Source organism: Podarcis tiliguerta, assembly GCF_965153285.1.
Source record: "Podarcis tiliguerta genome assembly, chromosome: 2".
Taxonomy (NCBI): domain Eukaryota; kingdom Metazoa; phylum Chordata; class Lepidosauria; order Squamata; family Lacertidae; genus Podarcis; species Podarcis tiliguerta.
This window is the reverse complement of record NC_139535.1, coordinates 81553658-81568070: the sequence shown is the minus strand read 5'-3', so window position 1 is coordinate 81568070 and position 14413 is coordinate 81553658. Positions and strand designations below refer to the sequence as shown.

The 14413-nt window shown below is 44.9% G+C and overlaps 1 protein-coding gene across 1 annotated transcript in view; it reads right to left on the bottom strand.

Moving 5' to 3' along the window:
* Nucleotides 1-13367, bottom strand: part of DNAH9 (dynein axonemal heavy chain 9) — a 183395-nt gene extending 170028 nt beyond the window's left edge. Inside the window, exons 1-10 of the mRNA XM_083429627.1 lie at nt 12895-13367; nt 10070-10266; nt 9200-9358; nt 8744-8874; nt 8069-8280; nt 7149-7382; nt 4340-4507; nt 4052-4168; nt 2019-2169; nt 208-322 (exon numbers count right to left, since the gene is read on the bottom strand). Of these exons, the coding sequence (XP_083285753.1) occupies nt 208-322; nt 2019-2169; nt 4052-4168; nt 4340-4507; nt 7149-7382; nt 8069-8280; nt 8744-8874; nt 9200-9358; nt 10070-10266; nt 12895-13287 (1877 nt within the window). The 5' untranslated portion in view covers nt 13288-13367. The remainder of the gene's footprint in view (nt 1-207; nt 323-2018; nt 2170-4051; nt 4169-4339; nt 4508-7148; nt 7383-8068; nt 8281-8743; nt 8875-9199; nt 9359-10069; nt 10267-12894) is intronic.
* Between the last annotated feature and the right edge of the window lie 1046 nt (nt 13368-14413).

Below are 14413 nucleotides of genomic sequence, written 5' to 3'. Positions count from 1 at the left end.
GGGGCTTTGCAGGCACTGGTGACTAGCAGGGCCTACAAAGCCCCTTTTGTCCAAGTCCCACCTTTACCTGCCCCACAGCTGACATCATGTATGACATCAGGTGTACAGAAGGTAGGCATAGCTTAGCTGAAATAGCCTAGCAGGCTTGATTAGGCACACAGATCAGAGGTTCCCCACCCCTGGCTTAAATGAAATAAAGATACTCACAGGTGAGTGACATGCCTGAAATTACTAAATGGGATCTGGATCCTGTCTTTTAATTCCTGGGCCCAGCGAATTCCTCCAGCAACCAATGGCATATTCCTGTGCACTGTAGGATAACCTGAGAAAAACAATTTCATCCCGAAGTGAGAAGCATGAACCAGTGTACTGCATGGACCCAGCAACAGAGATTCTCTGATGTAAAACAGTCAACCAAAAAATATGCAAAATACCCCTCCTGGGTTGTACTAGGTCAGCCTGCAAGCAACTCAATTTTTGAATGCTCTCACACTGAGTGGGAGAGGGGAAACTTCTCTGCACAAAGAAAGCCTACTAGAAAGAAGGGTTTTAGCCTCCCAACATGCTACATTTTTGCATACAATGGTTTTTTTCTTCCTATGGGCTTGGAAGAGAACAGTCTCCAGCACATACCATCTCTAGCAGCTCAGCTCCTTCACATTCTGCTCAGGACTCAAGTACAGAGAAAAAGGTTAATAAGAATTCAAATCTCTTTTCCACTCCATATGCAGAAGCTTCAATAGAGGTGGAAAGTCACATGACATAAGAATCTGCTAGATGAGGCCAATGAACCATCCAGACCAGCATCCTGTTCTCACACTGGTCAGCCAGGTGCCTGTGGAGAGCATTCAAGTAGGACCTACGTGCAACAATGCTCTGTCCGCTGGCGATTCCCAGAAACTCAGAGGCATAGTGCCTCTGGCAGTGGAGGTGGAGCACAGCCACTGTGGCTAGTAGCCGCTGATATGGCGTTATCATCCATGAATCTGTCAAATAGCCTTATAAATCCATTCAAGGTGGTGATCATCACTTCCTCCTGCAGGAGGAATTTCCATTGTCTATTTACGCATTGTGTGAAGAAGTATGTTGAGGAGCAGAGAGCATTTGGGCCAGCATCCCAAAAAAGCATTTGTGATAGATAATATGGCGGCCCCTTCTCAGGTCCGGTGTCTGTTTCCGCCTCTCTGACAGGACTGAATGACACATCAACCATGAGGCTTTAAAGCAGGGGTCAGCAAACTTTTTCAGCAGGGAGCCGGTCCACTGTCCCTCAGACCTTGTGGGGGGCCGGACTATTATGGGGGGGAATGATGCAAGAGCACCACGAGCCCTGGTGGCTGCTTACCTGTGTCTTGTGAGTGGCAGGGGCTGGTGGCGGGACGATGAGCGGCACGCGAAAGGGTTCCAGAGAGGGGCTGCTTAAAATGGCAGCCGCTTGAGCACTGCTGCTGACATCAACAAAGCCCAGCCCACTTCCTCCTCTAGGCAGGGCAGGGAGAAGCCAGGGGGAGGGAGGGAGGAGGCACTGCTGCCGCTGCCGCTGCCGCTGCCGCTGCCACAGCCATGTGAGGGAGAGGGAGGGAGAGGGAAAGAACACACAAGCTGGTGATCAACGCAGTGATTCCTGGACCGTCCGCAAGCTGGATCCAGAAGGCAATTGGGCCTGATCCGGCGCGCGGACCTTAGTTTGCCGACCCATGCTTTAAAGTTTATTATTGTAGAGGTAAGGGGGCAAAGGAAGCTCTCCTTTCTCAAGTTCTGGAAAGGCTTGTAGGTATTGTAACGAAATGACCTAATATGCTGTAATTTGCACAGCACTTGCTTTAATTTATTTATTTATTACATTTTTTAAAAAAATGAAGAAGTCTATCCTACTTAAACAAAAATTTGCAATATCAATTATGAGCTTTTTTATATATATATATAAAAAGCTGCTTAAAATAATTGTGCACTTCCTTGTTTTCTAAAGGCATCTTGTTAACTGAGCATAAATCCATTCTGAAGTTGCTAACAAATACCTAGTTCCAACTCCTCCTGAATATGTTTCAGGTAGATCAGTTTAGCATCGTCCAGGTCTCTGTCGAACATTGTGATGAGAAGATGATATTTAGCATAGGCATCTGCTGCTATCAGTGGCCGTTCCAATAGACTCCCAAATATGTCTATCAGCTACCATACAGAAAGAAATGGGAAATATCTGTGACTTTGTGTACATGCCCTGGGTCCAAACAAGACCAGCAACCCTTTTCAACACCCACATATTTCTTCAATGACCCACCTAGTTACTGCAGTTCACCAATCTATCTGATGAATGTATGAAACAGGTTTGAATCATAAGCCATGTTTGATATCAGTTACACATTGTAATAGTTGAAATCAGTTGATAAAATGATTCCAATGATGTATTTCCCATCCCCAAAAGACAGGAATAGGTTCATTCGTTACTTTCCCCACATTTTTTTGTTTTTATTTTTGCAGCAAACACATCCCTTCACTCAGTGGCGTAGTGTGGGTTGTCAGCACCCGGGGCAAAGCAAGTAATTTGCGCCCCCTAACCCGTGGATTTGCACCCCCTAACCTGTGGATTTGCGCCCCCTAACCTGTGGATTTGCGCCTCCTAACCCTAACCCCCAGATGTTGCGCCCAGTGCAGCCGGCCCCCCCTGCACCCCCCACGCTACGCCACTGCCTTCACTACAATTATTACCAAAGACTGCTTCCACCTCCCATCTCCCTATGTTTTTATTGTTCTTTTCCTTTCTAACTCAATGTTCTGCATCTCCCACTTCACCCAGCTTTAACTAGTCCGTCCTAACTCTCCGACCTCTTGCTGGTAAGCAGCAAATGAATGCTACTAGCCTTTCCTTGAAGAGTGCAGGAACAAGGATGGGGAAGTGAGGGAGGAAACTCCTGCTCTCTGAGATCTAGCAATTTGAGGTTTTAACCTATCTGGTAAATTTCCTTCACCAGATAAAACTGTGGCCACAAATCATTTTATCACAACTTGGAACTAAGAAATCCAGGCTAAAAGGTGGCTTGAGGCCTCCAAATCAATGTGGCTCTCCCACCCTTTGCAATGGATCCTTTGGAGCAGCATTTAGAACCAAAAAAACGAGCCAGCACTGTGTGCTTAGCGAATGCAGATAAGGTAAAGGTAAAGGACCCCTGGATGGCTAAGTCCAGTCAAAGGCGACTATAGCATTGTGGCACTCATCTCTCTTCAGGCCGAGGGAGCTGGCGTTTGTCCACAGACAGCTTTCCGGGTCATGTGGCCAGCAGGGCTAAACTGCTTCTGGCGCAACACCATGACAGAAGCCAGAGTGCACGGAAACGTAGAAAATACATGCAACTTTTTACATGGCCATATATTATTTGTAGGGTTTTTCCTTTTTATTATTATTGAAGTAAAATTGTTTGGTTTTATAATCTCTCTATGAATGCTCAGCAACTGCAATTTGAACCCATGGAGCTCTACAGCTCTGAAGGTCACCAATTGAAGAGCCTATTCACATGATTAATGGAATGCAACTAACATCTTAAAGAGGAACGCGGGTGGCGCTGTGGGTAAAAGCCTCAGCACCTAGGGCTTGCCGATCAAAAAGGTCGGCGGTTCAAATCCCCACGGCGGGGTGCGCTCCCGTTGTTCGGTCCCAGCGCCTGCCAACCTAGCAGTTCGAAAGCACTCCCGGGTGCAAGTAGATAAATAGGGACCGCTTACTAGCGGGAAGGTAAACGGCGTTTCCATGTGCGGCTCTGGCTTGCCAGAGCAGCAATGTCACGCTGGCCACGTGACCCGGAAGTGTCTCCGGACAGCGCTGGCCCCCGGCCTCTTGAGTGAGATGGGCGCACAACCCTAGAGTCTGTCAAGACTGGCCCGTACGGGCAGGGGTACCTTTACCTTTACCTTAACATCTTAAAGGGGTAGGCAGAAATATAAAATACCATTAACTGGCAACTCTTCAGGGCATTTGTAAGAAAAGAAAAGCTTTGTGTATAGAAAAATAGGGTACATTCACTGCACACTGCATTGCCCTGGTACAACAAATACAAACCTTGAATGCGTGCTCTATGCTAGCTGCATCATCGAAAGCCTGGGCAAAAGTATTCCCTAGCCTCCGATCCATATCTTCGACTTTCTCCTTGAAGTCATACACATCATCTTCAAATTCCTAGCAGAACCAAACAACAATGAATTCATGTCACAGTTGATGCAGCAGTTTCTGGAAACAACTCTCCCCCAAATACCAGACTCTTCAGTGTTAAGCTCGTAACATCCTCTTTTGGTATAAACATTCAGCGTGAACATAAGATGAGTTATTACGGAATACAGAACCACCTACCATGTTGGCCACATCCAAGCAGTCATATGTACGATCAGAAAACACTTTATAAGCCTCTTGGAACTCTTCATACATGCTCAGGACTTGCTGGCTCAGAGATTTCCCTTTTATGCCACTGAATTCGAGCTTCTCCAGTTTCTCTATGTCCAACGCAGTCACCAGAAGGTCCTACAAATTAGGATAATTAACAGTTATTACCCATGACAGATTATGGCACTGCTTCCCAACAAGTGGACTAGGCCAGGCTAGACCCATGACTGCCTCACGCTGGTGCCTGAGACAAAGAGAAGATATAGTTTATTTTGCTTACTGTTATAGGTCAACCCTAGCCATACCACCTTCATTATCATCCCTAAAGACATATATGACTTACATATACATATTTTTAAATAGTTAAGTGACTAAGACTGTTGTTGAGTTAGTGCTGGTGTGGGGCAGCCGGGGGCATTAAACTCAATGAAATACAAATCGCTAACATCTCTGTTTGCCTTTCTCTCATTAGATCAGCTCCTGCCTAGGCTACAATCATTTAGCTTACTTCCTAGCAAGACTTATTGGGAAATATCAATATGGCTTTAAAGAGGCATTGATTATTGCTGTGCTTTCTGCAAGGTTAATTAAAGGGGTGTATAAAAATGCAGCAGGCTTCCCCTCCAATCAATACTACTTTGCATTCAACTGAGATTCTGTGCTTTAAGACAAGAAGAGACCAAAAAAAAATAATCTAATTGAAGCCATTTTTCAAGGGAACTGGAGCATGTGTCAGCCGCCTATATTATGCTTCTGAAGTCTTTCAGTTTGGGGTAGGAAAGGAATGAAAAACTTGCTTTTATTGCAGCCAACCAAAAATCTTCTTAACCTGTGAAATCCCGTGGTGTTTGAAACTAATGGAAAATCTGACAAGTGGAAAACAAATTGCAGCCAAAATGCTTACATACAAAAGTTGTATAATCTGAGGAAATTGTAAGCCAGGAATTCTTCTTTACATTTTACAGGGATATTCAGGAGCCCATGTAAAGCCAAAGAGATATAGAATACCCCACAAATACCACATCTGTCAGCAACTGGTCAGCATTAGGCTTTCTGTCACATTCCACATGTGCTGATTCAGTGCATCATATCCCTGCATGTCTCACACAATTGTGCTAACCTCTAGCAGTCTACATGGCTGACCAACTAAATTGGGGTGGGTGGGGAGTGAATGCTGGTTTAGCATCAGATTATACGCAATTTGACAAAGCTTCCCCACGTGATGTACAGCACACTGACTTCTCAGATCTGATGGGCAGCAGATCAGCATTTGCTTCTTTTGAAACTATATTGTCCAGCATATATTTCACTCTTCTTAACAGCTGACAATGTTGAGACCTACAGAAACGTTCTCTTGTTCTAAAAACACGCAAATGGAGCATTGTGCTTTATTCAGACTTGGGTACGCAAACGTCTGCTCACGCAATGGGGATTTCTTGACCTCTCATTGTGCCAACACTTCCCTCAAAAAAAGTCAGAGGACTCTAAATAAAGGTTTGGGATGGGGGTGTGTGGAGGGGTAAGAAGAAAGTGGTGAAAATGAGCAGAAGGACTTCTGTTGAACATCTCTTGATCTAACTGTTATATCCTAACTGTCCTTATGCCATAAATGCCATTAGCGGCATACAGTGGTACCTCGGGTTACAGACGTTTCAGGTTACAGACTCCGCTAACCCAGAAATAGTACCTCGGGTTAAGAACTTGGCTTCAGGATGAGAACAGAAATCGCGCAGCAGCGGTGCGGCAGCAGCGGTGTGGTAGCAGCGGGAGGCCCCATTTGCTAAAGTGGTGCTTCAGGTTAAGAACAGTTTCAGGTTAAGAACGGACCTCCAGAATGAATTAAGTTCTTAACTCGAGGTACCACTATTGTCTCCCTACACCCAATTCTTCATACCCTGGAAATGTCTTTTTTGTACACATATATTATAGATCAGAGTTAACTACAATTATTTAAGAAGTTGGCACATGACTACTGCGATTTTGTTGTTGTTGTTGTTGTTGGGGGAGGTCGTAATACCTGAGCAAGGAAAGGGGCAATTTCCATGTTATATTTGAAAAAAGAGAATCTGAGCCTGAGAAATTGGGTCATGCCTAAAAAACAAAACAGCCAGGGTAAAAGCTGTAGAACAAGATGCCGTTGTAAGAACAAAGCAGGTTCTGATTAAGTGTGGGAGGCATGCCCTATAAATACACACAGCATTGGGCTGCTCTGGGGATCTTTTAATCTGTATCTAGCTCCATTTTATCAGTGTAACCTTCAAGGATGAGGAAGAAGATAACCAAAAGGTAACTTGAAGGGTGAGGAAGCCTATGCATCAAGAGCATCGCCATCAGCTCTTGCTCAGAAATCCTGACAGCTTTTGCAGATCTCCTGCGGCAGAAATCTGCATTGGTGAGGCAAATGCCTGAGAATTCAGGAACTCCTTGGGTGAAAAATTCAACCACATATTAAACAGTAGTATTATTTATTTACTATATTTGTGTTCCACCTTTCTTCAAAGGAGCTCGGAGTAGCCTATATAAGGTTTATTCCATTTACAACCCTGCAATACAGAAAAGGCTGAAAAGCAATGGCTTGATCAATCATGCCTGCAAGCTCCATGACTGAATGGGGTGTTGAACCCATGTCTTCCCAAGCTAAATTCCCTAGACACCAGGAATCCTGACCCCCTGGAAACAAAGAGTCAAGGGAGGGAGACGAGTTACAGTAAGTTATTTCTGACATTATATACATTGTTCTCTATATACGTCAACATTTGTAATATTCCATGGTACTTACATTTACCACGTGGAGCCTCTCTAGAAAATTATCCAGTCGTGCAAAAACCATTATAGAAGGGAAATCCCACTCCTTTGCCTCTAGGCCTGGCTGAAAGTAAGTGCTGAGATTGTCTCTTCTTTCCTCAAAGGTCTGCTTGAAATAGTTGAAAATATCAAAAGTTGTCTGCACTTTGCCCAGACTTTCTTCAGTTTCTGCTTTAAGGAGATCTTCTGCATTGAGGTAAGTCCTAGCCTAGGTAGACAGAGAAGAGCAACAAATCTTGTCATTTCAGTGGTATGGTTTGCTTGTTTTTTTAAAAAGGAAGAGAAAATGAAACAGACACAGAAAGACAGAGTATTCAACAGAAGAGGCCTAATCCTAACTTAAATTGGTCATTTGGAAAACTGACAGTGGTTCATCGGGATTGGTACGCAACACAATGGAAGGAGGCACTGTCCACATAGCTGTCAAAGGGACATGTGCCTCTTTTATAACATTTTCTACAAAAGCAAAACACTGCCAAAGTGTCTTCTAAAGAAAAGGCAACATTCCTATTATTTAAATCTCCAGCACTTGCTGGGATTTTCAGAGAAACAGGGCATCTCTCTGGATTTCCATTTTGCTGCTCCACTTCAAAAGGCTCCATGCATATCCAGGGCAGTTTAACATGAGGTCCTCTCATCACACCGCAGTACTCCTCATTGTCAAGGTACCTCTCCTCTCACTTACCACTGCACTGGAAGGACAACTGTGGGAGGTACACATGCCCGCTGAGGGCAACCGAAACACAAGGGCTGAAGCTTTACAGTGACAAAGTGAGCGTTGCAACCTGTAGACCCCAAAGCATTATTGGAGCCCTCATACTGTGTCTGCGTGGAACAGCAGTATATTATTTTCTCCATTTTGCAGGGAGTGAGAAGAACCACTACATGGCCTACCTGTTGAATGAGGAGACTGCAGGTTTCCTGAAGCAGCACAATTATCCTTGCAGGTGTGCTGTAATATTTGGACGTGGCCCAGATTAAGCACACCACATGAAGCACTCGGTTTAGTAATGGCTTCAGCTCGTTGAATTCCACATTTTCTATTTCCTCTAGAGGGCGCTCTAGGGGCTTTAGGTGCACATTTATATCGTGGGCCTCAACCAAAGCTGTGATTTTGAAAGAAAAATAAAAGTTTCACATAAGAGAAGTTAGGGAAAGGTGCCGTACATTACTCAGGGGATCTTAAATACACTTCTGTGGAAACAATTTTGGTTTAATTCAACTGGGCTTACTTTCAAGCATGTATATTTCTGAATTACAGTGCACATTAAACTCATTTTACACACCACAGATCAAAAACTGAAAATTAAAAGTATGGCGGAGGAAAACCCTAAAGAATACAACAAGACATAAGACAAAATATGGTGCAGCTCCCTCCTCCTGGGACATTTCTGCCATTCTTCCAAGTCCTTCAAAAGCTCTAAGCGACCTTATAAATGACTGAACCTTTACCCTGTCACATCCACTATTTCAACAAGAACTGAAGAAGCTGGTCTCCACATAGGCCAACCAGGAGAGGTTAGTGATCTGTGAATAAACACTATATAGCACAAATTTTCAAAATCTCACCTGCTTCTACATCTCTGAAAATGGACCTGAATGCTGGAAAGTAGGTGCTCTGCACTCTGTCAAGAAGCTCCATCATGGTCAAAACCCTTCTGGCTTTCAGCTGGCTGTAAATGCACTGCAGATCTTCAAATCTACAAGAAACACAAAATGGTGAGGCACTGAGCAAAGACACATTTCATGTCAAATATCCAGGCAACATACTCCCCCTTACAGCAAATCCAGGTTATGCATTTGCCAGTTTTTAAGATATTCCTAGGCAAAACAGTTTCCAGGGCAGAAATTTATTTATTGTACTAATAAGAAAGTTAACAGTTGTACAAGTGACGTCAACAGCAGTGAGTGTTTCCACATCAACTAGAGTCGAGCTCAAACCAAAGTTCTGCAATTGCGCTCTTATAGAAGCAGCTCTCGCTACTCTGCTTATGTCTTCAATGCAGAATGAAGCTATAAATGTACCTGCTTTTCCAAAAATCCAGCTCCACCTTTGGACTGGGATCTTGGCCTTGCAAAAGTGGTTCTGAAGACTCTCTCTTTAGAACTCCCTGGATCTGGTGGGTCCATTCAATAACAGCTGATTCAATTGCATGGACAATAGATTTATCCACGAGTTCAGTGCTACAGAAAGCAAACATATCAGCAGATTAGTTTTACCTCCCATCTGACAGTAGTAGATAAAAAGGCAGATCTAAAAAACAAAAACAACATGAAATTCTATCTTGCAATGAAGCAATAGGACGCTTATCACGGTATAATCTATGCTTCACTTTATTGACCGACATTATTTCTGTTCCTGGTGTGCCATACATTTCCACACTTCTTTCTATTACAGTAACTACACAGTGTGAAAACCGTTACATAAAGCACCTCAGTACAATTGATTCAGCACCACATTGTTACCAGCAATAACTATCAAAGCCTTAATATGGAATGGTGGAGATATATACTACTGTGCTTTGAACAAAAGATCAAGCAAAAATGACAGATACTAAAGTTTTAGTAAGAGACTAGCTGGCACCTGGTATACTAGCAAGGAAAACACACAATCATAATGTACAAAAGTGCACTGAAGACAAACATCGTTTACCAAAAAAGAAGTTCATTCTAACTAGTAAAAACAACTATCCAACACAAAGCACAAAACAAAACACTGTGGTTTAAATTGGGGGCGGAGGGGGAGGCCATGCTAAGTTACAACAAAAAGACCAGCTGTTAATGAAAACTAAGTTTTTGCTTTATAACACAGTGCCTAGAATAAAAGCAATACTGCCATCACTGAGTACATTAAAAATGACCATTCATGTCAATAACTACAATATTGCTACTTACGTTTTCTCATTGTCAGAATCTATATATGGGTCTCTTTCAGGGTCAGCAGGGAGCGGCAGCAAAGTCTTGCCTTTAATTTGTCCAACAACTACAAAAACACTACTTTTCAGATTGCAGATGTGGTGGACGATATCCTGTGACACCACATGGGGCCAGTTGGGATGGTTTTTCTGGTTCCCCAAGAGTGGCACCACTACCTAGAAGACAGATTAGGTTGAGAAAGAGAAAAAAATTTCAGAGCCCCTGGTTTGCCAGGTTACATCAATCACAACAGGACTTAAAAGTTTTACTTGTAAGTTTTTTAAGTCCCATATTAATTCCTGAATCCTTGAGAGATGATTGCTCTGATGTTCCCTGAACTAAAGAAAAAGGGTCAATTTGGAGAGCCTAGAAATCACCTCAAACCTCTGAAGCTCAGATCATCACTGTGAGTCATTGTAAGGAAAGAGGTCTGGTGAGCAAATAAGGCCCTTATCCATAAAGAACAGGAAGCTAGGAGTCCATCTACTTTCATTTCATTTGTTTCCTGCGTCTCTCACCGCTTTCCTTTATTCAAGGTCAATTTCTTTAAGGTAACAGGAGCTGTAACTATGTTTTTACAAATAACCTAACAAAACACACACAAAACGATGTTGAGAAGCAGGTATGTCATTCCTACAAAGGACTCCCAAAGCATGCTACCAACCTGTTACAAATATACATAAAGGGATCGGTTTTTTTAAAAAAAAATGGCTGAATTTTTCAGACTGCCATTTGTTTCTATCGTTCCAGTGGCAGAGCAACAAACTCTTTGTGCACTTACAGACATGAGAATCTGTCTTGCGCCAAGTCAGACCACACTGGCACATCTATGCCCAGTTACTCAGACTAGTGGTAGTTCTCCAGGCCCAGGGAGAAGCTGTTCCCATTACCTGGTAACAGAGATCATTTATAGGGATCCATGCCTAGTTACAGCCTCTCCCTTTCACAAACAAATTTGGATGGGTGCCATATCTTCATTTTGCATTTCCTCATTTTGTGGGTTTGGGTTTTGCATTCTTGTTCCTCAGCAACTTTCTGAATAAAAATGGATCACCTCCTCTTAAGTGTAGGCTAGGTTTATTATTATTATTTCATTACTATTGTACTGTCAGTCACCACAGTACTGCCATCAATAAAGGCAGCTCTTTCCAAAGGTAAACACACCATGTTTATCGACGGTGACCTGCGGTTTCCAGTTTTTCAATGCTGCACTGTTGTAATGTAATCGTTCTATTTTTTTATTATGTTTATATTTTAATATTTGCATAACTGGTTGGTATACTGTGTAAACTCCTAATTTAGTTACGTTGGTACTAAACAGTAGATAAATTTATAAATAATAATGACAATTTCCTCCTCACAGGGCTAATATACAGAAACTAATTCAGATTCTTTTTACCTTCAACTTAAACTTAAAGAGTATGTTTATATGCTTGCCTCTCTCTCTTCCCCACACAAGGCACTCTGTAGTTCTCTCTATGAAGAATTTGTGAAGATGAACCCTGTATTGCATGCGTTTCAAACATCTGTCCAAGCCCAGGAGCTGAAGTGCTTGGAGAACAGATGGCCAGTGAGCTAACATGGGAGCAGGAAACTCAAATTATACTGGACCTGACAGCAAGGGACACCCCAATACTCACCATAACTGGGATAGAAAAGGAACCAGGTGCTTTTTGGCTAGCTGCTCACCCACCTGGCACTCCCCCCTCCCTTTGCAAACCAATAATAAAAAGAGGATGATGAATGTTCATCACTCTGATGAAAATTACGATGAAAACGCTTATTACAAGGCACCAGTAGCATAAACATACAAAGCTACCTTAATAGCAAGCCTGACCCCCGTCATCCAGGTAGCTCCAAAATGTCCGCTTCCACAGGCAACAGCTCTCCATAGATTGTAGAATTGTACATTTGGACGGGACCTCAAGGGTCATCCAGTCCAATGCAAGGGTAGAGGCTTGTTTCCCAGACAGGTTCTCTAAAACCCTGTTAACAGAGGGTGCTGGGGACCAAAATGGGGACCCTCCCGAGGGCCCTGAGTTATATAACCCGCTCCTGTTCAGAGGGCCACCCCTCTTCTTACTACCTGCTGCTACCCAGTACTTTTTTCTGGGGGGGGGAGGACGCAGACCCCTAAACATTTTGTGAATCTTTGTACTTTTGTCCATTTACTCTATTTATTTTCCCTGATTTCAACTATAAAATGGTGATTTTCTTGAATCAAAATGAGAGTACCCCTATTTATTTATTTATTTATTTATTATTTTAATTATGGATGTTTATATTTTAATATTTGCATAACTGGTTGGTATACTGTGTAAACTCCTAATTTAGTTGCATTGGTACTAAACAGTAGATGAATTTACAAATAACGATGGCAATTTCCTCCCCTGAGTTCCCTCACAGGGCTAATATACAGAAATTAATTCAGATTCTTTTTACCTTCAGCTTAAAGAGTATGCTTATATGCTTGCCTCTCTCTCTTCCCCACACAAGGCACTGTGCAGTTCTCTCTATGGAAAAAAAGCACTGCTGCTACCCTGGCTCTTGCCACTCAAAGGAGGCGATGCCTTCTCACCTGTCCCCCCTTTTTTCTGTCAGGGTCCTAAGTTTAGCAGCTTCTTGGCAGACCAAAAAAAAGGGGGGTCAGCAAGGGAAACTACTCACCTGCTGGACATACAACTAGTATGCAGCTGCTGCTACAGCTACGAGGTGGGGGGGGCAATGCCCACCCCCTTATGCCAGACCTCTGACCCGAATTCAGCCCCCCCCCCCGAGCGCCCGGCCCCTTCGAGCAGCCCTACCTCCTCCACGAGGGCTGCGAGGTGCTCCAGGGGCGCGGAAGACAGGTCCCCATAGAGGAGGTGCCCGGGAGCCGGCGGGGAGCGCAGCGGCCCGGGGGCGAGGCGCAGCAGGAAGACCCCCTTGGCAGAGCGACCGGTGCCGGGCGCCAGAGCCAGCCGGTCGGCCAGCGCCAACTGGCCCCCTGCGCCCGGGGTGACGAGCAGCAGCCGCTTGGCCGGGTCGCCGTCGAGGAAAGCGCGCAGGAGTGGGCGCGCTTCGGGGCTCCCCGCGCAACGCTCCCAGCGCTCGGGCTCCACGCGCAGGCTGCTGGCCACGCGCGCCCCCAGCAGCCGAGCCCGGGGGTCCGTCTCGGGGGCGCTCTCGAAGTCCGTCTCGGGCTCCTCGCCCCCCATGCTGGCCGCCGGCACTTCCACCGGCCACTGTTTGCGGGGCGGAGCCGCTGTTGCTTTGGGGACGGAGGACGCCGCTCCGCCGCCGCCTCCTCCTGAGCGGAGGAGCGAGGGGACTTGGCGCGCCGCCTCCTTGCGCTCCGCCCTCCTCTTCCACTTCTGATAAAAACACGGCGACGCGAGGGAAAGCGCGAATGGGTTGCAGCTGGCGACGGATTTAGTCATTTGAGCCCCCTGGACTCGGTTCCGAAGCGTCCGCAGCCCATGCGAGGCTGCGTTTTAGCCGTTTAATTTTGAGTGCATTTTAAGAACAGGCACCAAAGGCTTGCTCCGCCTTCCCGCTTCCTTTCCAAAGGCCTGCTATTAAGTAATATACACCACTCGCAAGCGATAATTTTGAGAATTAAAACCATGAAGTCTACTGAAAGCAACAAGTCTTTCTCTTTTTTAGAAAGGGAACTGCATGTATGTGTGTTATGAACCCTATTTCACCTTCCTTCCTTCCTTCCTTCCTTCCTCTCTCTCTCTCTCAAAAAAAAATAATTATAACACCCAACTGACATTTGAACAGCCTAAAGGACATCAGCTATAACCCACTATTATGGCTACAGGAGAATATGGACCAGTGGGGAAAACTTAGCGTCACATACTTATTCAAGTTCTACCAGCTTGGCTTGATGGAAATATCCTTGTTAAATGGCAAAAGATGTTGGATGATTTCATCAATGAGGGTAAAAGGTATACAGGTTCAATGGGTTGGAGGTTTAGGGTTTCCTAACTTCCAGTGCGGGACACGGGTGGCGCTGTGGGTAAAACCTCAGCGCCTGGGACTTGCCGATCGCATGGTCGGCGGTTCGAATCCCCGCAGCGGGGTGCGCTCCCGTCATTCGGTCCCAGCTCCTGCCCACCTAGCAGTTCGAAAGCACCCTTAAGTGCAAGTAGATAATATAGCGGGAAGGTAAACGGTGTTCCGTGTGCTGCTCTGGTGCTAGCTCGCCAGAACAGCTTTGTCACGCTGGCCACGTGACCCAGAAGTGTCTGCGGACAGCGCTGGCTCCCGGCCTATAGTGAGATGAGCGCACAACCCTAGAGTCTGGCAAGACTGGCCCGTACGGGCAGGGGTACTTTT